Genomic DNA, 27,178 nt, shown 5'->3' on the forward strand with positions numbered 1-27,178 from the left:
ATTTCACTATGTTGGCCAGGTGGATCTTAGGTGATCCACCCGCCTCGGCCTACCAAACTGCTGGGATTACAGACGTGAGCCACCGCGCCCAGTCTGGGCTCAGTGTTTTTCATGGAATAAGGATGAATCATTAGAAGAGCTTTCATACCTCTTAAACTCTCAAATTCCATGCCTTAATAAGGATTTTTATTAAGACTTCGTTTAAAACAAACAGTAATGAAGCATCATTTTAACCATTTGATGTGATTATAACTCATATGCTTTCTACTCCAAAAATGTTTGAAGTAGAAGAAACCAATACAATGGGATAAGCACAATAAAAATGCAGAACAATGTAGAGAAAACAGAGATAATTACACCAAAACCTTAAGGTATTTTCGTTATTGCTATTGAGCATTTAATGCTGAATTTCCTGTCTGCTGAGGCAACAGAAAGGTAATTGGTCAGATAATTTTTGTTATGTGTTCAAGTAAAGTAAACCAGTTCATTGGGGAGGGAGTACCATGTCAGGCCACTAGGCAACCTTTTTCTTCCTACAAGTTAGATTATGTCTGAATATCCTCTGGAGCACTCAGATCTTAAAATACTTCAGAAGAGACTATAAAGAATGGCCAGTGATTGTCTTTAAAGAGGCACCATAGCAGTGCTGTAAGCACTGGGGGAAAGGCCAGGTTCGTTCTTCTCTGGGGGAAAGGCCAGGTTCTAGGTCACTCCCTCACTTTGTTCCAGTCTCTGCCCAAAGGTCACCTCTTCCCTGACTGCCCTTTCTATATGAGGTTCCCACTGAACACACCTGGGTTGCCCTCTATTCCTGTCCAACATAGTAGTCACTAGCCATATATGACAACTAAAATTAATTAAATGACATAAAATAAAAAATTCAGTACTTTGGTCATACCAGCCACATTTCAAAAGCTCAGTAGCCGCGTGTGGCTAATAGTTACCATATTGGACAACACAGATACATCATCACAGAAAGTTCCATTGGGTACTGCTAGCCTATGTTCTTATCTTGCCTCCATTTTCTTCTCAGAACTTTTTCAACACTATGCCACGCCATGCACCTAATGATTTGTTTATGCTCCACTAGAATACATGCTATGGATCACAGTTTTTTGTTTTTTGTTTTCCCAGAACATAGCTGAATCCTCCAGTGCCTAAAGCAGTGCCTGTCATAGTACAGTGCTTTGTAAATACTTGCCGAGTGAATGAATAACAAATGAACGAATGAATTTTAGTATTATTTTGCAGTTTCAAATCAAAAGTATTTTGTCTAATGTCATTGGGTGACCTAGTACACGTTCTGCCACAGTTCTTAAGATGAACGAATGAAAATTCTGTGACCAAAGAGAACATTTTAAAGATAAAGTGATATTAAATATACTAGTCAAATTTTTATTTCTTTTATCTTTCATATTATAAAGAATAATGGGTAAGAAATTTCTGTTTATTAGTTAACATATCATCCTGAATATGAACACATAAAATATCAATTTTCTTTGCATTAAGAAGTCATGTAAGTAGAAGGAGAAAACAAAGTACTTATTACATAGCTAACTGGACTTAGTCACATCTAATTTAAAGCAAATTTGCTCCATGCAATGGAATATACTAAAAGTGATGTTGTGCAATTATAGCTACAGGCATGACAAGAAATCATAATACATTCTAAACGTATATAGAAAAATGTCAGTTTACTTCAACTTATTTTAAACAAAAATTACCCTTGAAATGATTGCAGTACCTAAAAGGAATTTGCGATCTGAACAAAATATAACTAGAAGCACGACTACCCTAAAGCTCCTATAAATACAGATTGAAGCTAGTTTTATGATTTCAGCCAAAAATGCAACTTCAGTAACCTTGAAAAACATTGTTTCCCTTCTATCAGGCCTGGCTTTGTCAGGAGATATTCAGGAGGTGATGGAGGAAGGAGGTACCTGGTGGAGCCAGACAAGTCTGGTAAATCAACTTTAACAAGTAGCCAGATGATAGATGTCAGTTGGGTGTCATGCCCAATTCTAGTTGCTGACAGTTAGGAATTAGATTAAAATAGGAGTGTCTCCTCCTTCCCCCTCCCTTTCTTAAAAGCAGCCATTTTCTGAGTAGTGTTCTTAGTTCTCAGTGGATTTTCAAATGCGGATCATGAGACACCTTGAGCTTGTGCGGGATTGGTGTTATTTTGCTATTTCAAGTAAAAAACATGATGGTTAGTGTCCTTGGATAACCTCATATACTTTCATTGTTTTTCAAATCAGGTCCAGTGAAGGGCCAAGTTCTTCATAAATATCATGGCTAATTTTGGAAACCCATATGTTCAGTTAAGGTTTCTGAACTGGAATAAATATGAATGGAGGATTTATCAACATTTGGATATTTGCAATTTCAATTCTTGATTCTTTTTTGAAAATCTATTCTGGGTCTGTATCTGAAATGTTTATCTCCTTTGGTGCTAGATCCAGAGTACACTTTTTGAAAACTTTAAATCATGGGTGGAAGGGTGGAATAATAAAGTCACTTGCTCTTAAGACTTTAGGGGTTGTTTTAGCTGGCAAGAGAGCATTGCCTGTGTGCTGCGAAAAATACGAGAGCCACAGAATGGCCAAATTATTGCTTTTACTCTGGCAGAGTGAAGGAAATGGCCTTGTGACAGACATTTCCAGTTTCCTGTACGTAGAAATGGGGAAACAGTTGTGGAAAAAAAAAAAAGCCAGCTGGGGTTCTTGACAGTTCATGCTAATTTTAAATTGTACTAATACTTGACTATATAGTGAGGAGTCCTGTGCAGGGTGATGATCTGTTGAAGACTCAGCAGGCCACAGTGGGGACAGGGAGAGAGGCTATCAGACGCTTCCCCTCCAGAGGCCTTTTAATGGGTACTGAATTCAGAATTGACCTCAGAATCTGATCATTACTGATGCAAGCGCAAAGTCAACATCATCTGCAAAGATAATTTCTCATCTATTCATGAGTACCTGTGCTCATCACCACATCTGGAAATCTGACTACTCAAATAAGAATTTCTGTTGAGAGACTGAACAAGCCAGGCACCAGCAATATTTTACTCTGTATGTACAGATGGACATCGATACTGGAATATTTCTCTCATTGATGCTTAGGGACTATCTTTTGATTTTGATCCATGTCAAGATTCTAAGGTAGTTTAACTCAGACATGGGTTTTAAGTGCTTTTTATTTTTGTTTTTGTTTTTTTAAATTTCTGTTTCTGTGAGTGTAATTTAGGGAGGAGTTCCAGATTGTTTTTATAAGTTGTTTCTTACATTGATTAACACATATCTTTTCCGCCTTAAGGTTTATAACAAATATGAAACTAAGTTTCACAGGTTCATTCCAGCCTAATCTTTTTATAGATGATAGCATAATCCAGAAGCAATATGCTGCGACATTTTATTTTATTTTATTTTATTTTATTTTATTTTATTTTTGAGACAGAGTCTCGCTATGTTGCCCAGACTGGAGTGCAGTGGCGTGACCTTGGCTCACTGCAACCTCCACCTCCCAGGTTCAAGGGATTCTCCTTCCTCAGCCACCCAAGTAGCTGGGATTACAGGCATGCACAAACACGCCCAGCCAATTTTTGTATTTTAACAGAGACGGAGTTTTGTGATGTTGGCCAGGCTGGTCTCGAATGCCTGACTTCAAGTGATCTGCCACCTCGGCCTCCCAAAGTGCTAGAATTACAGGCATTAGCCACCGGGTCTAGCCTGCTATGACATTTTAAATTTCAAAATGTAATAAAATCACAAGTTATGCCAGAAAGCCACAGTACTTCTCATTGAATATAGTATCTCCTTGGTGTTCGTGTCCTTCTCTTCTTTCATAACTCTGTGTGCCAGTATTTCACCAAATCTATCAACTCTTTTAAGGCAGAGACTACATTTATTTATTTTTTAACTTTTTGTTTGAAATAACTTTAGACTTAGAAAAAAGTTGCCCCAAAATACTACACTGATTTTCATGTACCCTTGATGCAACTTCCCCAAATGTTACCATCTTACATAACCGTAGTACGGTGAAGGAAACAGAAATTGATGTTGGTACAATAGCATCACTAACTAACCTAAATAACTTATTTCAGTTTGCCGATTGTCCTACTAGTGTCCTTTTTAAAGCCCAGGATCCAATCCAGAATCCCATACAACACTTAATTGTGATGTCTTGTTAGTCTCATCTAGTCTGGAGGAGTCTTTCTATAATTTTTGCAACTTCCTGCTTTTGAAGAGTCCTGACCAGTGATTTTGTACAACATCCCCAGTTTGGGTTTGTCTGATGTTTTCTTAGGATAAGAATTACCATTGAAGTTACGTTGTGCCCTTCCCAGTGGTTTTTTGTTTTTTGTTTTTTGTTTTTTTTGAGAAGGAGTCTCCCTCTGTTGCCTTGCTAGAGTGCAGTGGCACAATCTCGGCTCACTGCAACCTCCGTCTCCTGGGTTCAAGTGATTCTCCTGCCTCAGCCTCCTGTGAACCTGGGACCACAGGCACACACCACCACACCTGGATAATTTTTGTATTTTTAGTAGAGACAGGGTTTTGCCATGTTGGCCAGGCTGGTCTCGAACTCCTGACCTCAGATGATCTGTCTCCCACCTCTGTCTCCCAAAGAGCAGGATTACAGATGCGAGCCACTGCCCCCGGCCCCCAAAGTATTATATCAGAGGGTATATGATGTCAGTATGTCTCATTGCTGTTGATCTAAGTTTTGGTCACTTAGATAAGGTGGTGTCTACCAGGTTTCTCCACTGCAAAGTTACTATTTTTCCCATTAGAATTAATAAGTACCTTGGGGGGAGACGCTTTAAGACTCTGCAAACATCCTGTTTCTCATCATACTTTTGCCTATTAATTTTAGATTCTATTGATGATTCTTACCTGTAACGATTATTAATGTTTGCTAAAATGCTGATACATTTTATTTCCATCATTCCTTCTATTTTATTAGAATTCTATTGTAAGGAAGAGCTGTTCTTTCTTCTGCCACTTATTCATTTATTGTGTTAATGTGGAGATATAATTACTATAATTTTTTTCTCAAAATATCTCAGATTTGGCCATTGGAAGCCCCATCAGACAGGCTCTTGTCTCCTTTTGACACATCCCCGTCATCTTTTAAATGCATTTTGTAACTCTGGCATCACAAGATGTGTCAGTCTTAGAATCAGTAACTTCTCCAAAGACCCTAGTTCTTTGCACTGGAGATTGGTATTTAGAAACAAAATCTGGGTGCTGGATATGCTCATTGCTACTGGTATATCATTGCTTCTAGGCCCTCTCCTTACAGTGCTAGGAAATAATGTGTCTGTATATACACATACACGAACATGTTTCTCTCTCCCTCTCTCTCCATATCTGTATACCTATGAATATTTATCTACCTATTAAAAACAATAAGTTTATCCACTTACTGATACTTCCACTTACAACTCAATACCACTAGTTTCCTTTTAGATATCTCTTTTTCCTTACTCGCGGCTTTTTCTCCAACAATTAGAAACCTGGCATTCATTATCTACAATAGATTTACTTATTTGCTGAACCCTAGTATATATGTAAAGAAGTTTCAGAACTGTGATTTCCATAATCCCTATGAGAAACAAGTTTACCAGAAAGACTATATAGTGTTTGGGTACAGTCCTTTTTGTCTAGTCTTAAGATATATAATAAAAGTACTGATTTCCAAAATTAGGTTAGATATTTTCTTTCTTTTTTTTTTTTTTTTTTTTGAGACGGAGTCTCGCTCTGTCGCCCAGACTGGAGTGCAGTGGCCGGATCTCAGCTCACTGCAAGCTCCGCCTCCCGGGTTTACGCTATTCTCCTGCCTCAGCCTCCCGAGTAGCTGGGACTACAGGCGCCAGCCACCTCGCCCGGCTAGTTTTTTGTATTTTTTAGTAGAGACGGGGTTTCACCGTGTTAGCCAGGATGGTCTCGATCTCCTGACCTCGTGATCCGCCCGTCTCGGCCTCCCAAAGTGCTGGGATTACAGGCTTGAGCCACCGCGCCCGGCCGATATTTTCTTTCTTACCTCTTTCATGGTGGCTGTTGTTTTTCATTTGTAATACAGCTAGGTTCTTTTGTTACTGTTTGTGTTCCATTTTGGGTTCCCTCAATACCGACAGGTTGGTTTTAATTATTATTTATTTGGGGGATGTGAAACATGACTATAGTTCTTAAGAGTCTGAACTCTGTGAAAAGGGGCCGGGCACGGTGGCTCACGCCTGTAATCCCAGCACTTTGGGAGACCTAGGCGGTTGGATCACTTGAGGTCAGGAGTTTGAGACCAGCCTGGCCAACATGGTAAAACCCCTTCTCTACTAAAAGGACAAAAATTAGCTGGGCGTGGTGGTGGGCGCCTGTAGTCCCAGCTACATGGGAGGCTGAAGTAGGAGAATTGCTCGAACCCAGGAGGCGGAGGTTGCAGGAGCGCCAGATCACAGCACTGCACTCTATCCTGGGTGACAAGCTAGACTCCATCTCAAAAAGAAAGAAGAACTATATGAAAAGGCATTTCAGAAAAGTGTCATCCCACCTTATCCCTTCTGTCACATCTCACTCTCCCATTCTTCCCACCCCATTCCCACCCACCCCATAAGTAACCAGTTTAGTTTCTACTTTTTTTCTCCTGTACTTCTTTTTGCACAAATAAACAGACACATATGTTTTCTCATACAGAGATGATATTCAGTGTCTTTTTTTGTGGTACTGGGCAATTTAAATGCTGTTTGGTAATTTTAACTCTTAAGGATACTGTTTATAATTGGACTGTCCTTACTGCCAATATATTAGAAAGCATACTAAATGATTGCTTTCTTTTTTGTAAAATATTTGTGGAATTTTTTAAAAAATGAAGATGACATGAATTTTGATGGGCTTATTAGCACTGAACTATTTCTTGATAAGAGTTGTCGAAAAAAATGAGAACATAAAGCAAGCAACGTTTTTCAAGTTTTCTTTAATGCATTACATCTTTTTTCGCAAGGTATTTTAAAATTTTCTTTTTCCTTGTTGAGTGAATTGAATTATTTCAAGCATCAGTGAGAGCTGCTAGACTGTTATATTTCGGGGGTCTTGCACAGTAGCTTTTCTTACACATATAAGCAGAAGAAAACATTTTGCCAAGTCTGAAAAGAGGGCTAGGATTCATTTCATTGTGCACTCTGTTTCTTCCCACATACTCTGCAGGCATTTGGGCAGTCCTTCTCCATCCACCGGAAGGTTGCTGAAGATGGAGAGACTCGGGAGGAAACACTTCTGCAGGAGTCAGCATCAAAGGAGGCTTATTATCTGGGGAAGATCTTGGAGATGCAGAATGAGCTGAAACAGAGCCGGGCTGTGGTCACTAATGTACAGGCAGAAAATGAGAGGCTCACCGCTGTCGTGCAGGATCTGAAAGAGGTAAACAAACGAATTCCCTATGAGAGATTTGTGAGAGGGAGAAATAAGAAAGTTCTCTCCATAGCAGAGAGGAATAACACTTTTTATTTAATCAGAGGGGCTGTATTAAGCACAAAACAACTAATACTGAGCTAGCAACTTTTCCGTATTTTTTAGTGAAATGATAGCTAGCTTGTTCTGAGATGAGCTTTTCTCTCTTTTATTGTTTCTTGAGAATTAAGTTTTGTATGTATTGTGGACTTGGGAATTGGCCTTACTATTTCTGCAAAGGTGTTTTAAAAATACAGTGACCTTAGCACTTCCTCCCTGCATTACCTGGTTTAATACAATGTGGAGAAGAACGGTTGGCTCTAATGCTCTGTATCAGCCCCAATTCCAGCTGACAGTGGTGTTGGCTCAGGACACTGCTCACAGGGAATGACAGCCTAGGCGAGTGTCCTGAGAAGTCTTCGAGTCTGGTGATGCAGATCCCCAAACTATTTTTCTCGTTATAGAGAAGGCAGCAAATTACGGCTGGAATGAATTAGGTCAGGGAGTCTCTCTCGGTCTGTGAGTGTTGAGCATCCACCGAACTCACTATTCCTTGTTAGATTTTCCAAGGCAGCATCACCTGCCATATCATTTTCAGACTGGCAGAGTCATCGTTTAGTGGATGATGTTGGAAACAGAGATAGCCAAAAGTAGCTTCATCCATCAAACCCTGTAACAGCATTTTTGGAAACTATATTCAATCATTCACTCCGTATTTTGATATGAAAACTGTAGAAGAGACGCAGACGTCCTCTAACTCCTACACCAATGCAGTGGTGATTGACAGGTCCACAACCAAATGGGCTCACTAGTTGAGCATTTTAGTGATAGAAATATGTAGGATGAAAATATTCTTCAATATTGTAAACTATAAGAGAAGTAATCCACATTTGAAATAAGTGACATATTGCAAATAGGGTTTCACTTTTACAAGATATAAGTTGTCCGGAATTTATTGGAATTTTCTAGATAATTTACATTTACACATGTTCATATTACAATGAACTAATGAATACTGACAGCAAGGTTTCTGGTTTACTTATCTCATTATCTTTGGATATGCCCAAATATAGCAATATGACTTGTGAAGACAGAGAAAGGATCCAGTCAAGTGGAAGTTAGTGTTGAGTACTGAGAAGAACATGAGACAGTTTTCAGGATACCAGGGCCTCCTCATTTCCCTCCGACGTGAACAACTATTAAAACCCCAGCTACTCTTTGGTTCCTTCTTTCTGAGACAGGGTGTCACTCTGTTGCCCAATCTGGAGTGCAGTGGCACATTCCAGCATCCACTGCAGAAGTGGACAGAGGGTCATGTGGAGCCAAAGCCCACCATTCTGGATTAAGCAAGTCACTAAACATTTGCAGGGAGCAACCTCAGCAGCCATGAGCAGCAGGGTCACGTGCAAGTTGGCAGAGAGGGCGTGGCATAGGCAACATGAGGACCATGTGCACATGCATGTAGGTGGTTTATGGAGAAGAATGTGACCAATGAGTAGAGCAGTCTTGATGGCTAGTTGGGTGGATCCTCTGAAAGCTGCAATCCCCGTTGTGTAGCAGCTGCAGCTGAGCCAAGAACAGCCAAGGTTGAGGATGGGGCAGGGAATCCACAGATGCTTTTCTGGGTGAGTCAAGGTGGTGATGATTGATGGAGCATCCTCACTTACACAGCCGCGCTTGAGGGCAGTTCCAATGAGTAGATTTATGATGAGTGGCAGAAGTTAATTAAGCATGAAGTTACAAGTTAGGAATGAATGGAGGCAGCAAAAGAAAAACAAATTGAAGAGCCTTTCATTCAGATCAGTTCTCCAACTTGAAGGAACATCTGAATCACCTGGAGAACTCATCAGCCCATGAACATGGGGCCCTCTCCCAGAGATTCTGATTCAGTAGATCGAGGTAGGACCCAATAATTTGCATCTCTAACAAGTTCCCAGGTGATGTGGGGGCTGCTGCTCTGGAAACCACATTTTAAGAACCACTAATTTAGATTTTTTGGCCTGTCAGAGTTGAGGAAGGCTCACAATTGGGACATTGCTATGAGCACCATGATCTCCTGAAGAAATCAATTGGTTGTGACCCTTCAATTTTTATGCATTTTCGATAGTAGATTTGCAGTAAGAGAATAACTTGTTATATCCACATTTAGGTATTTTTTATCTAAAACAGCTTGAGGCACTTTAGCCTATGAATGTGTTTCTTCAGATTTGTCAGGTAACTAAAAGAAAATAAAAGGTCTTGTGTTTCATGTGTGCCAACAATGTATTTGTTAATGTTCTTTCTGATGGGGTGAGAGCTGGTAATATTACTATAACCCTGAGTTTTTGTTTTTGTTTTTAATCCAGCAGATACATTTTGTTTCGCTGTACCTAAAAGAATTATTATTAACATTTAGAGCTAACATAAAAGGAGAATAGGAATAAATTCTATTTTTTGGTGTATTGATAACAGACTTTTAATGGTTGGTATTAAGTTGAAATCTCAGATTTGATTTCCTTGTAAGCTCAGTTTTATTTTTTGTACTATATGCATTAACTGATGTACAGCGATTGGAAGAGAGATCATGTAACTTAGAACAGTTATGACATAATGGACCATGAGAAATGTGCAAGGATAACCAACCCAAAATATAGTAAATGATCAGTTTGATAGAAGCTGTGTATTTAATAACTTAATGGGATCATTTTTCTTTACTAAAAGGACTCATTTCCTGTTTCAGTAGTATTGTTGTCCTGGCAAAGGTGTGTGTGCATGCATATGTGTTGGGTGCAGTGTGAAAGATTTACCTGTGTGTGTGTGTGTTTGTGTGTGATTACAATGTCAAATTCTCTTCCATAAATAGTAGTTACAGGATAGTATGGTGAAAAATGGAAAAATTACTGAATTAGGTTTTAGAAAATCAGTATTCTAGTCAGCTCTGCTGAAAGTTTTAGTATTAAATTCATGATGTTTGTAAAATTTATATTAAGATTATATTGATATAGAGTGAATACGTAATAAACATAAGCAATTATCATTAATAATGTTCTGCGTCCTCCAAAAATATCATTGACAATATAACTCATTATGTAGATCTATATTCTTAGGGTAAGAGACATGAGATAAATATCTCTTTGAATTTATCACCTCAAAAATTCTTTCTATCATGATATGAATCAGGCAGTAGAATTACACATTTTTATTTCTGCCTTGACTGTTAAGAAGCTCTGGGGCTATGCTTAAGTATAAAACACTAACCTAGGTTTTTTTTAAAAATCTATTTCTCACTTTTAAACATTTTTATTAGCCTTATTGTACATATGAATTTAGTGGTAAACTGCTTTAAATAATTTTACAGGCCGGGCGTGGTGGCTTATGCCTGTAATCCCAGCACTTTGGGAGGCCAAGGCGAGTAGATCACAAGGTCGTGAGCTCAAGATCAGCCTGGCCAAGGTGGTGAAACCCCATTTCTACTAAAAATTTAGCCAGGCATGGTGGTGGGTGCCTGTCCCCAACTACTCAGGAGGCTGAGGCAGAGAATTGCTTGAACCCGGGAGGCAGAGATTGCATTGAACCGCGATCGTGCCACTGCACTCCAGCCTGGCGACACAGCGAGACTCTGTCTCAAAAATAATAACAACAATAATAATTTTATAAAATCCAGAGAGTGTAAAGAAAAACTGGTCACCCAAATTGGAGAACCAAATTAATAGTTAAACTTAACCTAATTAGGAGTTAATCCTACAGGGCCAATCATAGACAGAGTGAAGAAATCTCTGAGTTCTCTTGACACAGCATTATTTTGGTAAGAGCATAAAGAAAGCAGATTGCTGTAGGGTGTAAACAGATATTTAGTAAATAAGTTTGAATTTCATTTTTTCTATCTTCAACCTGTAGGTATAATATACTAGAATATATTTACTTTTATACTTATTTGTACTAAACTAAACTAAAATCCACATTAATGAAACCATAAAATAGGTTAATGAAACTTATTACAACTTAATGCTCCCAATTACCAGTTAATGTCTCCAATATAAGATATGTTAGAATTGGCCGGGCACGGTGGCTCAAGCCTGTAATCCCAGCACTTTGGGAGGCCGAGACGGGCGGATCACGAGGTCAGGAGATTGAGACCATCCTGGCTAACACAGTGAAACCCCGTCTCTACTAAAAAAAAAATACAAAAAACGAGCCGGGCGAGGTGGCGGGCACCTGCAGTCCCAGCTACTCAGGAGGCTGAGGCAGGAGAATGGTGTAAACCCAGGAGGCAGAGCTTGCAGTGAGCTGAGATCTGGCCACTGCCCTCCAGCCTGGGCAACAGAGCGAGACTGCGTCTCAAAAAAAAAGATATGTTAGAATTCACTGCAATATTTACAAAGTATACAAAGCAGTTATGCAGTATTCCTAACCAGAACTGGTATATATGTGATAAAAAGATGTCACATAAGATAGGCGCCTTCAGGTGGAATGCAGAAGATTGGAGTTATCAAATGAATTATTGACCTTAGTAGAGATTAAGCCTATAATTTAAAGTGAAAATAACAACATTTATTGAGTGCCAGACAGTGTTCTAAATACCTTACATGCCTTAACTGCTGAATCTTTCTAACAACCCTCCTGAGGCAACTCCTTTTATATTCTACCCCTATTTTACTGATGGGGCACATGGATCAAAGAGAGGTCAGATCACTTGTCCAGAGCACATGGGTACCAAGTGACAGGCCGTGATCTGAACTCAGGAACACTGGCTCTGATGTGCCATTCTTTGCCATGTCACCGTAGCTGCCAAGAGCACAGGTTTCCCTCTTCCGAACCCTGCCTCAAGCTAATGAAATTTCTAGAAAAGTATATGAAGTTTTAATACGATAGCTGCTATGGTCTGAATGTGCCCCTCTCAGATTCATGCACTGAAACTTAATCATCAATGTGATAATATTAAGAGGTCAGGCACTTAGTTGGTGAATGAGATTAGCGACTTTATATAAGGGCTGGAAGGAACTAGCTAGGCCTTTTGGCCCTTTTGTCCTTTCCAGCGTATGAGGACACAGCATTCATCCTCTCTGGAAGGCACAGCAACGAAGTGCCATCTTGGACACAGAGAGCAGCCCTCACCAGACACTGAACCTGCCAGCACCTCAATCTTAGATCTTCAGCCTGCAGAACTATGATCAATAAATTTGTGTGTTTTTAAAAATTCTTCTTCTACAAGGTTTCTTCTATAAGGTTATTTTGTCTGTGTTGAAAATCTATTTTTTAGTTTAGTTTACCTTTATCAATGATCTTAGCTAGATCTGCTGGATCACTTACTGCATCAGTTAATGACGTCAGCACTTGCTACTTCACCTTGCGCTTTATGTTATGGAGATGGCTTCTTTCCTTCAACTTCATAAACTAACCTCTGCTAGTATCAAACTTTTCTTTTGCAGCATGTTCACCTCTCTCAGCCTTCGTAGAATTGAAGAGAGGCATCCGGGTGCGGTGGCTCATGCCTGTAATCCCAGCACTTTGGGAGGCTGAGGCGGGTAGATCATCTGAGGTCAAGAGTTTGAGGCCAGGCTGGCCAACATGATGAAACCCCATCTCTACATTTTTAGTAAAATTAGCTGGGCGTGGTGGTGCACGCCTGTAATCCCAGCTACTCAGGAGGCTGAGGCGGGTGGATCACCTGAGGTCAAGAGTTTGAGGCCAGGCTGGCCAACATGATGAAACCCCATCTCTACATTTTTAGTAAAATTAGCTGGGTGTGGTGGTACACGCCTATAATCCCAGCTAGAGTCAGGAGAATCGCTTGAACCCAACAGTCAGCGGTTGCAGTGAACCGAGATCACACCACTGCACTCCAGCCTGAGTTACAGGAAGAGACTTTGTCTCAAAAAAAAAAAAAAAAGAATTAACAAGAGCCCTTGCTCTGGATTAGGCTTTGGCTGGTTTGATCTTCTATCCAGACCTTTCTTCATGTCAGAAATGAGGCTGTTTCACTTTCTTATCATTCATGTGTCAATGGAGTAGCACTTTTAATTTTCTTCAAGAACTTTTCCTTTGCATTCACAATTTAGCTAACTTAGCTAACTTAACATGGCTAATTTGGCATATGCTTCATCATTTCTTCCTTTCCTTGAAAGTATGATTCTTTCACTTGGCCACTTTGAGGCCACTGTGGGGTTATTAATTGGCCTAATTTCAATATTGTCTTATGTTAGGGAATAGGAAGGCCCAAGGAGAAAGAGATGGGGAATGGCCGGTCAGGGGGGCAGTCAGGACACACATGTTTATGGGTTAAGTTTACTGTCTTATATGGATGTGGTTCATGTCAATATAACAGATAAAATAATAATGAAAAAGCTTGAAATATTGCAAGAATTACCAAAATGTGACACAGACACACAAAGTGAGCACAGGCTGTTGGAAAACTGGAGCCAATAGACATGCTCAATGCAGAGTTGTCACAAACCTTCAATTTGAAAAAAAAGAAAGAAAACCTTGCAAAGCTCGATAAAACTAATCACAATAATATAAGATGTGCCTGTATTTGATACATAGGAGATTTGGTAATAGTGTGGAATTAGAAATCAGGAACTCTGGGCTGGGCGTGGTGGCTCACGCCTGTAATCCCAGCACTTTGGGAGACCGAGGCAGGCGGATCATGAGGTCAAGAGATCGAGACCATTCTGGCCAACATGGTGAAACCCCGTCTCTCCTGAAAATACAAAAATTAGCTGGGCGTGGTAGCGTGTGCATGTAGTCCCAGCTACTCAGGAGACTGAGGCAGGAGAATTGCTTGAACCCAGGAGGCGGAGGTTGCAGTGAGCTGAGATTGTACCACTGTACTCCAGCCTGGCGACAAAGCGAGACTCTGTCTGAAAAAAAAAACAAAAACAAACAAACAAAAAAACCCCAGAAATCAGGAACTCTGAGTTCAGGTCCTAGCTCAGCCATTTTACCGGTTGTGTGATTAAACTTCTCATTTCCTGTATAAACATTATCATACTAACACCTCTCCTACACCTCATGATTTTTATGCAGATAAAATGAGATGTTTTCCATGAAAGTGTCTTATAAGAAATAGAGGACTTTGTAAATGATATTTACTGTTTCAAAGTTTGGTTGTCAAACTTATTCACACATAGGAAAACAGAAGCTCTATTTGATTGGAGCAGCATAGGAGGCCTCAGCACCATCCGACAGTAGCAAGAAGTCATGGCTGACATCCTGACACCAAAAGAGGAAATGGAACACACATTTACAAAGAGGAGAGCCATCTAGGTATCTTCCTATCACTATAAACACCCTTTCATATCTGGCTAGTCCATGAAAAAATCCTTGCATTATTACCTAGTACAGCACTGGATGTTCTTGCCGATGACCTGAATCATAGGGAAAAGATTGAATTATTTAATGTATCCGGTAAAAACCAAAGTATTTCTTACAGTGTTTGATGGTCATTGGGAGCTGTGGTTACACACAGCTGAGTGAAGCTGACATTTCTGTGAAGGCATGGCTTGGCTCTAGCTGGAAAGTTTTGTGTTTCCTGGCCTGTCCCTGTCTCTCTCCTCCTCTCCATACTTGGTGGGAATGGACCTCGTACCTCTCTGGAATGATGCAGTGCACCAAACAGTGGAGAACTTCCGTTGTTTTTAACTGATTTACGTAACTGATCATAATATCATAGCTAACATTTATTGAGCTCACCATATGCCAGGTATGAAGCTTAGCACTTTACTACATTCATTATTGCATTTAATTCTCTCAACAAACTTGCAGCACATATGCGATTCCACAGGAGAGAGCTATATTTCTTTTGGTTGAAAAGTTCTTTCTAACACTTGCTGAGCTACAGTAAACAAATATGTCTATTAATGCCATTGGGAATTTGAAAGCAAAGTCTTAACAAAATATAGACAATTCATTTTTTAATAGTTGTGATTTGATTATGCTTTTGGGGAAAATCAGATAACAAAATGGGTTTGTTTGTAAGGATTAGTTTGCAATTTAGGCTCATAGAATTTTTTTTTGTGTGTATACAGTTCTATCAATTTTATTTTATTTTATTGAGAGAGAGTCTTGCTCTGTCACTCAGGCTGGAGTACAGTGGTGCAATCTTGGCTCACTGCAACATCCACCTCCCAGATTCAAGCGATTCTCCTGCCTCAGGCTCCTGAGTAGCTAGGATTACAGGTGTGCACCACCACACTTGGCTAAATTTTGTGTTTTTAGTAGAGATGGGGTTTCACTATGTTGGCCAGGCTGGTCTCGAACTCCTGACCTCAAGTGATCCACTCACCTCAGCCTCCTAAAGTGTTGGGGTTACAAGTGTGCGTCACTGCGCCTGGCCAGTTCCATGAATTTTAACTCGTAAATAGATTCATATAGCCACAACCACTATCAGGAGGCAGACCAGTTTCACCACTTCAGAAACCTCTCTTGGTCAGTGCTACTCTTTGTAGTCAAAGCCACTCCTACCTCAGCCTCTGATAACCAGTGATCTATTCTCTATCACTATAGTTTTTTTTTTTTTTTTCTTTTTCTTTTCAGGAATGTCATATAAGTGGAATAAAACAGTATGTAACCTTTTGAGATTGGGTCCTTTCAGCATAATGCCTTTGAGATTCATGTAAGTTGTTACATGTGTCAATAGTTTGTTCCTTTTTATTGCTGAGTATTATTCCACTTTATAGATATATTGTGGTTGCGTTAATCAGTTCACCTACTGAAGAACAGTTGAGTAGTTTTTAGATTTTGGTGATTACGACTAGAGCTTCTATAAGCATTCACGTACACTTATGTTTTTGTGACGTTTTCATTTTTCTAGAGTAAATACTTAGGAGAGTGGGAATGCTAGGTCATATGGTAAGTGTATGGTTAAGTTTTCCAGAGCAGCTGTACCATTTTGCTTTCCCACTACCAATGTGTAAAAGTTCCTGTTGCCCCTATTCTTTCCAGCCCTTGGTATTGACAGTTTTTGTTGTTGTTTTTGTTTTGTTTTGTTTTTGTTTTTGTTTTGCTTTTTTGAGACGGAGTTTTGCTCTTGTTGCCCAGACTGGAGTGCAATGGCGTGATCTCAGCTCACTGCAACCTCTGCCTCCGGGGTTCAAGTGATTTTCCTGCCTCAGCCTCCCAAGTAGCTGGGATTACAGGCACCCACCACCACACCTGGCTAATTTTTTAATATTTTTATAGAGACGGGATTTCACCGTGTTGACCAGGCTGGTCTCAAACTCCTGGCCTCAGGTGATCCACCCACCTCGGCCTCCCAAAATGCTGCGATTACAGGTGTGAGCCACCACGTCCGGCCCAGCCTTGACAGTATTTTTACAATTTTAGCAACTCTAATAGGTGTGTAGTGATATCTCATTATGGTTTTAATTTGCATTTCACTATTGACTAAGAATATTGAACATTTTTTGTGTGCTTGTTTGCCTTCCATGTATTCTCTTTGGTATATTGTCTTTTCAAGATTTTTGCCCATTTTTAATTGGGTGTTTCTTTTCCTAGGTAAGTTTTTTGTTTTTTTTTTTGTTTTGTTTGTTTGCTTTGAGACGGAGTCTCGCTCTGTTGCCCATGTTGGAATGCAGTGGCGCGATCTCGGCTCACCGTAGCCTCCACCTCCCGGGTTCAAGCGATTCTCCTGCCTCAGCCTCCTAAGCAGCTGGGACTACAGGCACATGCCACCATGCCTGGCTGATTTTTGTATTTTTAGTAGTGACAGGGTTTCACCATGTTGGTCAGCTGGTCTCAAACTCCTGACCTCAGGTGATCCACCTGTCTCGGCCTCCCAAAGTGCTGGGATTACAGGCGTGAGCCACTGCACCTGACCTATTTTTAAATTTTATATTAATATATTAACTGGATTTTTGTCAAATAATTAGAGAATTCTCTTTAAATAACCATCTTCTCACTTCACACTTAGTCTGGGAAAAAATGAGAGCAAATTTCCGTGCATCCAGGGAGCATATCACCAGCCAGGCATGAAGCTTAAAGGGAGAGTGCAGGCTGAGTGGCCAGCAGGCCATGGGCATCCCACAGGGCCAGGCCAGGCCCCAGGCCTCAGCGACCCTTCTCCCAGCCACCTAGTGGCCCTCAAATTCCATGATGGTACAGACATGCATTCTCCTGTCCCAGTTGAGAAGACTCTTCTAGACGGAAGGGAGAGGAGAAAAGGCATAGGAAAGAAATCCCAGAAACACTAGCAGGGAAGTACAGGGGCTTCCTCCCCAGATGTGGTGGCCTTGCTCCTGACACCACCCAACCCCTGGAACTCTTCAAGGACGGGGAAGGCCAGTGTGCCTGGGGCTGGAGCCTGGCTGGGAAGGGAATGTGGGCTCACAGTTTCTGGATGGTGGCCTTCCACAGCTTGGCACAGACCAGGGGAAGGCATGTGAGGAGGGCCTGGGGAGGTCCTGGGGGAAGATACACAGCTCAGGAGGTTGAGTGTAAAGTGGCTGCCAGACCAAGGGAGCTGGATGGACTGTGAAGGAGGAGGTGGCTGGAGAACCTCCTCCATGTGAAGCTACTAGAGCAAAAATAGAACAAGGGGGACACCTGTGCCCCAGAAAAGAGCCCTAAAGATGGTAACAGGAGCATGGCTGAGCAGCGCCCTGGATTCTGAGCTAGTGTGGGAAGCTGGGGGGCACCTCTCCAGCGGCCAGGGGCCTCTCTCTTCCTTCATCACCAGTTGCTGGTAACTTTACAGTCAGACTTGGAGGAGGAACAAGGCCCTCCGTCGCCTCCCCTCACCTCTGATGCTGCCCCAAGGGGAGGGGTAGGAGCAGGCAAAGAGGCTGGGAAACAGGGAGGTGGGAGGGAGTCTACTGCATCTTCTTATTTTCAGAGGAGGGAGCTGTAATAGTGTAGCGGCAGAGGCTGGTTCCTCAGTATGTAGGTGTTGTGTGGGTTGCCCAGCACTGACAGCTGCTTCTGCAGCTCTGACTTTAGCTGCCAGAGCAGAGGGGCCAGGGCCAATGGGGCCGCTGACCAGAGGTTCCATGAGCCCAGATAGGGCAGTGACAGAGAATGCAGGCATCCCATCGCTCCATCCACCATGGGAGGTCCTGGATAGAACTCAGATGGGGACTGTGGATTGGGGCAGCCAGAAGGGCAAAGGTATGTTCCATTGGTGATTGGCAGAGGAAAGACATAGGCTCTGTTGGGTATGTAAGAGTACCCATAGGGTCTGTTGGGGGCCTCACCCCTGGAGGCTTGAAATGCCACCTGTAGCATTCATTGTCCAAACTGCTATAAGGTTAACTTGTATGAAGCCCAGCCTTCCCAGCCATCTCCTGCTTCACCCTTCACTGTTCTTTTGAAGTAGTTTGCAGCAAAAAGGCTGGTTGATGTCACAGTCCTTCATCAGGTGGAAAGGCATCTCGAAGGCCATCATGGAGTTCTTCTTCTTGGACAGAAAGATGAGCGGTAAGGTGTAAGGTAGACGATGGCTTTCTTGGTCCCTTTGAAGGACTCTGGCAAATTGTTCATGTCATTGAACATAAGTTCCACATGGACATAGGACATTAGGATGCTCTTGGTGTTCTTGATCACTCTGCCACTCCTTGAGTGATTCTCATTGAGTGCCGTGGTCTCTTGGAAAGGGGTCCTAAGACTTTTGATGCAGGGCCTTGAGTTCAATTTTGCATAAAGGAGTCAGTTTAGATTGAAGTTCCTTTTTATGGCATATAAATGTCCAATTGTCCATTTGTTGAAAAGACTACTCTTTCTCCGTTGACTTACCTTTGCACTTTTGTCAAAATTTATTGGCCATGTTTGTGTAGGTCTATTTCTGGAATCTGCATTCTGCTCTATTGTTCTGTGTGTCTATCCTTTCACCAATACACACTGTCATGAAGTCAGAGAGGTAACAGGAAGCCAGATCGTGTAAGGCCTTGTAGACCATTGAAAGGATTTAGGCTTTTATCTTAAGTGAAATGAGAAGCTACAGGAAGGTGTTGAGCAAAGGAGTAACCTGACTTTATTGAGGCAAGGATAGGAATGTGAGGTTACTGCAGTCATCCAGATATGCAAAAATGGTGGTTTGGACCAGGATGATGGGCAGAAGTGGTGAAAAGTACTCATATTCTGAATAATTTTTGAGAGTGGCCCCAATGGGATTTTCTAATGGGTTGAATGTAGAGAATGAGAGATAGGTATGAGAAAAGAACTCTAGTCTGAGTAAACCCTCAGACTTGACCAACGTGAAAAATGGAGTTATCAATTGAGATGGGAAGACCTTCCAATGAAGCACATTTAAGGAAGGAAGGTCAGAAGTTCAGTTTTGAACACGTTAAGTTTTAAATTTCTATTAGAGGTCCACCTGTGGATGTTTAGTGAATAGTGGGTAATAAGGGCCAAGACTTTGGGAGAAAGGTCTGGGAATTGAGGTATACATTTTGGATCCTGGCCGGGCGCCTGGGATCACGCCTGTAATTCCAGCACTTTGGGAGGTCGAGGTGGGCAGATTAGCTGAGGCCAGAAGTTTGAGACGAGCCTGGCTAACGTGACAAAACCCCATCTGTACTAAAAATACAAAAAATTAGCCAGGCGTGGTGGTGTGCGCCTATAATCCCAGCCACTCAGGAGGCTGAGGCAAGAGAATTGCTTGAACCCAGGAGGTGGAGGTGCAGTGAGATTGTGCCACTGCACCCAGCCTTGGCAGCAGAGTGAGACTCCATCTCAAAACAAAAACAAAAACAAAAAATTTTTGGATCCATCAGTAGATGGATGCTATGTAAGGCTGTGGCATTGGTGAAATCACCAAGGGCAGATATGTAGAGAGAAAAGGGCAAGCACTGAGCCCTGGGTCACTGCAGCATTGAGAGGTGAGGGGGAAAAAAAAGAAACTGGTAGAGGAGACTGAAAACTAGTAGTGAGGTAGAAAGTAGAGAATGTTTTCTGAAATCCAAATAAGAAAATGGTATCCGGGAAGTAAATGATCAACAGTGTGGATGCTGCTAACAGCTCAAGCAAGATGAGGACATATATTGACCATTGTGTTTAGCAACAAAGGGTCATTGGTCACCTCAGTGAGAGAAGTTTCCATAGAGTGTTGGGAGAAGAAGCCTGAGGATGGTAGGTTTAAGAGAGAATAAAAGGAGAGGAATTGCAGACAGAGAATAGAAGTGTTTTTCATGGAGTTTGTTTGCAAATAGGACCAAAGAAATGAGGAGGTAGCTAGGGGACAGATGGGCTCACATGCAAGTTATTGGGTTTTGTTCCTTTTTAAGATGGAAGAAATAACATTTGTGAATGCTAATGGCCATGACCCCATAAAGTGGGAAATTTTAATGATGTAAGAAGAAAAGACAAGAAAGCCTAGAGCAATTGATTTCCTTGAGTAAAGGAGAAAGGGATGGAATCTAGTCAAAAATGGAGGATTGCCCTTAGAAGGAGCTAGAAAATTTAACATAGGGGAATGCTTGGAAAAGCAGAATATGTGGATGCGGATGCCAGCACATGGGTAGATGTGAGTGAAGTGAATCCTCTTCAGCCTGCTTCCATTTCCTCGCTGCGGCGGAAGCAAGGTCAGCAGCTGAGAGGGAAGGTAGGGGCGGGACTGAGATTTGAAGGGACAAAAGTGGGCGATAATCACCCGGGAGAGTGAACCACGGGAGTTGTGGGAGTGAGTGCCTGCCGTAGGAGAGAAGATCCCTCGAAAAGAAGAATTCAGGGCTGGGTGCAGTGGCTCGTGCCTGTAATCCTAGCACTTTAGGACACTGAGATGGGAGGATCGCTTGAGCCCAGGAGGTCGGGGCCGCAGTGAGCCAAGGTCACACCACTGCACTCCAGTCTAGGCAACAGAATGAGACCCTGTCTCAAATAAATAAAGGAGCAAATAAATAAATAGGAATTCAAGAATTGAGATCATCTCTGTGGGTATTGAGACTGCCAGGAATTAAGACCAGAAATTCTAGAGATGATGGCAATGGCAATGAGAAATGAAGGGGAATGAGTTGGTGTTTGGTAGGTCACAGTAACAATGCTGGATAGCGGATGATAGAATCCGATGACATGAGGTTTAAAGCACAGGAGTTTTAGAGAGGAGAGAGGGAGAATGAAAGCAGCCACATGGAGCAAAAGGGGCATCTGTCTCAGGCCCAGTGGTATGGGAGTGAAATAGTCAGCACTTCAGAGGGCTGCGGGGAAACAGTGTCCTCAAGGGAGAGTCAGGTTTCCGTTAAAGGAAGGTGCAGTATACACATCTGTGAAATTATCATGCTGACTGCTGTCATCTCATCTGCTCATAGAACCAGTGAATATTGATTGGTCATAAAATGCATGCATTATTTTAAGGAGCATGGACATTTAATTTCTCTTTTTAAGGACTTGGAAATATTTTTTTCCATGATTTGGAAAGTGGTATTATATTTGTCAATGAGAAAGAATACAATAGCTTTTTAATAGCTCACAAAATGATGTCAGTTGCTCTTTATTCAAAAATATCTTTAGCCTTTTTGAGGTTATTTTGGGGAGATAATAAGGGACAGGATCTTCATAATCCCAAATATTTTGGAGAAAACTTCAAAAATTAAAGCATATTTAGGCTGAGCATGGTGACTCATGCCTGTAATCCCAGCACTTTGGGAGGCCAAGGTGAGCAGATCACTTAAACCCAGGAGTTTGAGACCATCCTGGGCAACATGGCAAAACCCTGTCTCTACAAAAAAATACAAAAACTAGCAGGGCATGGTGGTGTGTACCTGTAGTCCCAGATACTTGGGAGGTTGAGGCTGCAGTGAGCTGTGATCATACCACTGCACTCCAGCCTGAGTGACAGAACGAGACCCTGCCCCCCACCCCTCCTCCAAAGAAACCATATTTAAATATTTCTGGAATCCAAATGTTGAACATTATTTGGACACAGTTTCAAAATGGTACCAATTCTTTTAATTTGTGACTGCTTTATTTCTGCATTAGACAATGAGAAGGGGCCGAAGCTTCTGGCCTGATATGACAGTGACATCAACCTCTTGTGTAATAGCCTGTCGTTAAGCCAGTGCCAAATGGAAAATTAAATGGGAAATGGCAGAGAGCATTACCCAGGACATACTGTAGAAATGGCAACTCTGGCACTGACATAGGTTTTAAAAAAATTATGTTTTAAAAGTAATCTTGCTGGGAGGCCAAGGCGGGCGTATCACTTGAGGTCAGAAATTTGAGACCAGCCTGGCCAATATGGTGAAACCCCATCTCTACTAAAAATACAAAAATTAGGTGGGCGTAGTGGCGGGCACATGTAACCCCAGCTACTCTGGAGACTGAGACAGGAGAATTGCTTGAACCCAGGAGGAGGAGGTTGCAGTAAGCTGAGATTGTGCCATTGCACTACAGCCTGGATGACAGAGAAAGACTGTCTTAAAAAAAAAAAAAAAAAGTAATCTTGCACATTCCCTTTACTGTTTTTCCAAGGTCATTATATTTTTGTCTGTTATTGTTCACCATTTAAAACTAAGGAGTGGAAAGCAGCCTACTTTTTAAAATGTAGAACTGGTATGGTGTACTTAGCATATATATAAGGATGTCTGTCCTCTCTCTTGCCTCCCTCCCTCCCATTCTTCCCCCTTGCTCTTCCTTCCTTCCCTCCCTCCCTCCCCTTTCTTATCTTTTGAATAGGGTCAAAGACCAGTTTTTAACTTCTTGGTCCATAAGAATGAAGATCTGTGCACAATCCATTTTGTACATATTGATTCTTGGACTAAAAATAGCTTGATTTGGTTTCAAACTTTTTCTCCCACCCTAAGTTCAGGTTTTGTTCCCTGTGCAGCCTGGTAGGCGGAGAAGTGATGCATAGTCAGCATTTCATCTGAGATGCTTACTGGACAATTTTAATTTTTTTTTTTTTACATCTTGACCTCTATTTCCAAAGAACATCCCAGTTGGCAGGTCTAGCCTGATTAAGATTCCATTCAGGCATTTAATTCTCCTAAGGGAATTTACAGCTTAATCTAACAATCAAGGATACCAGAATCTACTCAGGACTTAATTTCTTGAAGGTTATAGGAAACATATACTTGAGCAACCTAATGAATGAGCTTAGTGATATCATAATGAATTTTTATATATAGCTCAAATTACACTTTTTAATGCATATCCAACAAACATATTTTTAAAAACAAATACTGTAGACTGAACTGTATTAGCTGTATTAGTAGATCCAAATTTAACTTCCAATTTGAATTAAGTTAGAACACTATGCATCTCATAAGACAGGCTATATTGATTACCTAGTTAGCCAGCTTCCATATCACCACTTGTTCAGGAACACTAAAAGTACTTATTTAGAAATAGTTTTCTGATATAGTTTTGGTTTCACTAAGACAGCTTTTTAAAAAGCAAAATTAGGCAAGATGTGGTGGCTCATGCCTGTAATCCCAGCACTTTGGGAGGGCAAGGCGGGTGGATCACCTGAGGTCGGGGGTTTGAGACCAGCCTGACCAACATGGAGAAACCCTGTCTCTACTAAAAATACAAAATTAGCTGGGTGTGGTGGCTCATGCCTGTGATCCCAGCTACTTGGGAGGCTGAGGCAGGAAATCACTTGAACCTGGGAGGCAGAGGTTGCAGTGAGCCAGGATCACGCCACTGCACTTCAGCCTGGGCAACAAGAGTGAAACTCTGTCTCAAAAAAAAAAGCAGAATTGTAACTAAACACCACTTTTTTTTTTTTCTCCCTGGAGTCAGAGTCTCTCACTCTGTTGCCCAGGCTGGAGTGCAGTGGCACAATTTTGGCAATCCTCCTGCCTCAGCTTCCTGAGTAGCTGGGACTATAGCCATGTGCCGTTACACCTGAATAATTTTTGTATTTTTTGTAGAGATCACCCCATGTTGCCCAGGCTGGTCTCAAACTCTTGGGCTCAAGCAGTCTGCCTGCCTCAGCCTCCCAAAGTGCTGGGATTACAGGTGTGAGCCACGGTTGCCAGCCTAAACATCTCTTCTGAGGCTATCACAATATATATTATTCTCACAGCCTACAGTAGATTATAGACATCTAGAATATAAAAATCTATTTCCTGATAGGCTTAACACACAATATTCCTACCGTTGTTTGAAAACATACATATTAACAGAGTGACAATATTTACAGGCAGAATTACTCATGTGTCTTATTGTAGCTTACACGAGAGTATGTCTGTCTAAGAATGGGATAGAGGTTGGTCTGTAAAAACAGGTGGCTCACAAGCTTTCTTGGATAGTTAACTCAGTAGTTAGAATGAAGGACGTAAAAGAACCTGTCAGGATAACACCTGCTCTCTTGCCCTCAACAATTAATGATAATAAATCTAGGCCTGGAGTGGAACAAAAATCTTGTATCATCTTTGAATTAGTCTTTCGCTGGTAGTGCCTTCCAATGAAATGATGTTTCACAACCTTTTCTTCATTATCATCTCCGAAAAGAGCCTTCATGGCTATTTTTTTTTCCTAGTTGCCACAAAATTAAATACAGGCATACTGTGTCTTACTGTGCTTTGCTTTCTTCCTCTTGGCAGATACTGTGTGGTTTTTTTTTACAAATTGAAGGTTTGTGGCACCCCTACATTGAGCAAGTCTACTGGGACCATTTTCTTTTCAACAGCATATGCTCCTTTTATGTCTGTGTCACATTTTGGTAATTCTTGCAGTATTTCAAACTTTTTCTTTCTTTCTTTCTTTTTTTTTTTTTTTTTTTTTTTTGAGACAGAGTCTCCATCAGCCACCTAGGCTAGAGTGTAGTGGCGCGATCTTGGCTCACTGCAACCTCCGCCTCCCAGGTTCAAGTGATTCTCCTGCCTCAGCCTCCCAAGTAGCTGGAACTATAGGTGTACGCCACCACACCTAGCTAATTTTTTTGTATTTTTAGTAGAGACGGGATTTCACCATGTTGGCCATACTGGTCTCAATCTCTTGACCTTGTGATCTGCCTGCCTTGGCCTCCCAAAGTGCTGGGATTACAGGCATGAGGCACCATGCCCGGCCCAAATGTTTTAATTATTGTTGTATCTGTTATGGTGATCTGTAATCACTGTCTTTGGTGTTACTATTGTAATTGTTTTGGGATGGCATGAACTGCAGCCATATAAGACTTAATTGAGGCCAGGCACGGTGGCTCACACCTGTAATCCCATCACTTTGGGAGGCTGAGGCGGGCATATCACAAGGTCAGGAATTCGAGATCAACCTGACCAACATAGTGAAACCCTGTCTCTACTAAAAATAAAAAAAAAAAATTAGCTGGGTGTGGTGGTGGGTGCCTGTAGCTCAGCTACTTGGGAGGCTGAGGCAGGAGAATTGCTTGAACCTGGGAGGCAGAGGTTGCAGTGAGCCAAGATCATGCCACTGCACTCCAGCCTCAGCGATAGAACAAGACTCCATCTCAAATAATAATAATAATAATAAATACTTAATTGATATTTCATCCATAAACGTTGTATCTGTTCTGAGTTCTCCACCCACCGGCTATTTCCCATCTTTCTCCTCCTCCTCAGACCTCCCTATTCCATGAGACACAACAATATTGAAATTAGGCCAACTAATAACCCTACAATGGCTGCTACATGTTCAAGAGAAAGGAAGAGTGGCACGTCTCTCACTTTAAATCAAAACATAGAAATGATTATGCTTAGTGAGGAAGGCATGTTGAAAGCCTAGATAGGTCAAAAGCTAGGCCTATTGTGCCAAACAGCCAAATTGTGAATGCAAAGGAAAAGTTCTTGAAGGAAATGAAAAGTGCTATTCCGTTGAACACACAAATGATAAGAAAGTGAAACAGCCTCATTGCCAATATGCAGAAAATTTGAGTGGTCTAGATAGAAGATCAAACCAGCCATAACATTCCTTTAAGCCAAAGCCTAATTCAGAGCAAGGCCCTAACTCTCTTCAATTCCCTGACGGCTGAGAAAGGTGAGGAACCTGCAGAAGAAAAGCTTGAAGTCAACAGGGGTTGGTTCATGAGGTTTAAGGAAAGGTAGCATCTTCATAACATAAAAGGGCGAGTAAACAGCAAGTGCTGATGGAGAAGCTGCAGCACATTATCCAGAAGATCTAGCTGAGATCATTAGTGAAGGTGGCTTCACCAAATAACAGATTTTCAAATGTAGGTGAAATAACTTTGTATTGGAAGAAGATGCCTTCAGGCTAGGACTTTCACAGCTGGAGAGGAGAAGTCAATGCTTTAGAGTTTCAAGGGACAGGCTTTTGTCCCTTGGGCTCTTGTTAGAGGCTAATATAGCTTGTGACTTTGAGTTGAAGGCAATGGTCATTGAACATTCTAAAAATCCTAGGGCCCTTAAGAATGATACTAAATGTACTCTATCTGTACTCTATTAATGAAACAACAAAGCCTGAATGACAGCACATCTGTTTATAGAGTAGTTTATCAAACGTTTAAAGCCTGCTGTTGAGACCTACCACTCAGAAGCAAAGATTCCTTTCAAAATATTACTGTTAATTGACAGTGTACCTGGTCACCCAAGAGCTCTAATGGTATAAGGGGATGACTGTTGTTTTCATACCTGCTAACACAACATCCATTGGGCAGCCAATGGATCCAGGAGTCTATTATATAAGAAATACATTTTATAAGGACATAGCTGCTCTTGATAGTAATTCCTCTGATGGATCTGGGCAAGGTCTATCGAAAACCTTCTGGAAAGGATTCACCATTCTAGATACTATTGGGAGGAGGTCAGATTATCAACATGAACAGGAGTTTCAAAGAAGTTGATTCCAAACTTCATGGTGACTTTGAGGATTTTAAGACTTCAGTAGAGCAGGCTGGACATGGTGGCCTATAA

At 41.4% G+C, this 27,178-nt stretch overlaps 1 protein-coding gene across 6 annotated transcripts in view; it reads left to right on the forward strand.

Moving 5' to 3' along the window:
* Positions 1-27,178, forward strand: part of BICD1 (BICD cargo adaptor 1) — a 267,827-nt gene that overhangs the window by 98,131 nt on the left and 142,518 nt on the right. For all 6 annotated transcript variants that reach the window (XR_001447966.3, XM_015151410.3, XM_077953838.1 and 3 more), the window contains exon 2: positions 7,197-7,409. Coding sequence is in view for 5 of the 6 variants with exons in the window: in XM_015151410.3 (XP_015006896.1) it covers positions 7,197-7,409 (213 nt within the window). In the remaining variant the exon portion in view is untranslated. The remainder of the gene's footprint in view (positions 1-7,196; positions 7,410-27,178) is intronic.

The sequence above is a fragment of the Macaca mulatta genome, chromosome 11, assembly GCF_049350105.2.
Source record: "Macaca mulatta isolate MMU2019108-1 chromosome 11, T2T-MMU8v2.0, whole genome shotgun sequence".
Classification (NCBI taxonomy): Eukaryota; Metazoa; Chordata; class Mammalia; order Primates; family Cercopithecidae; genus Macaca; species Macaca mulatta.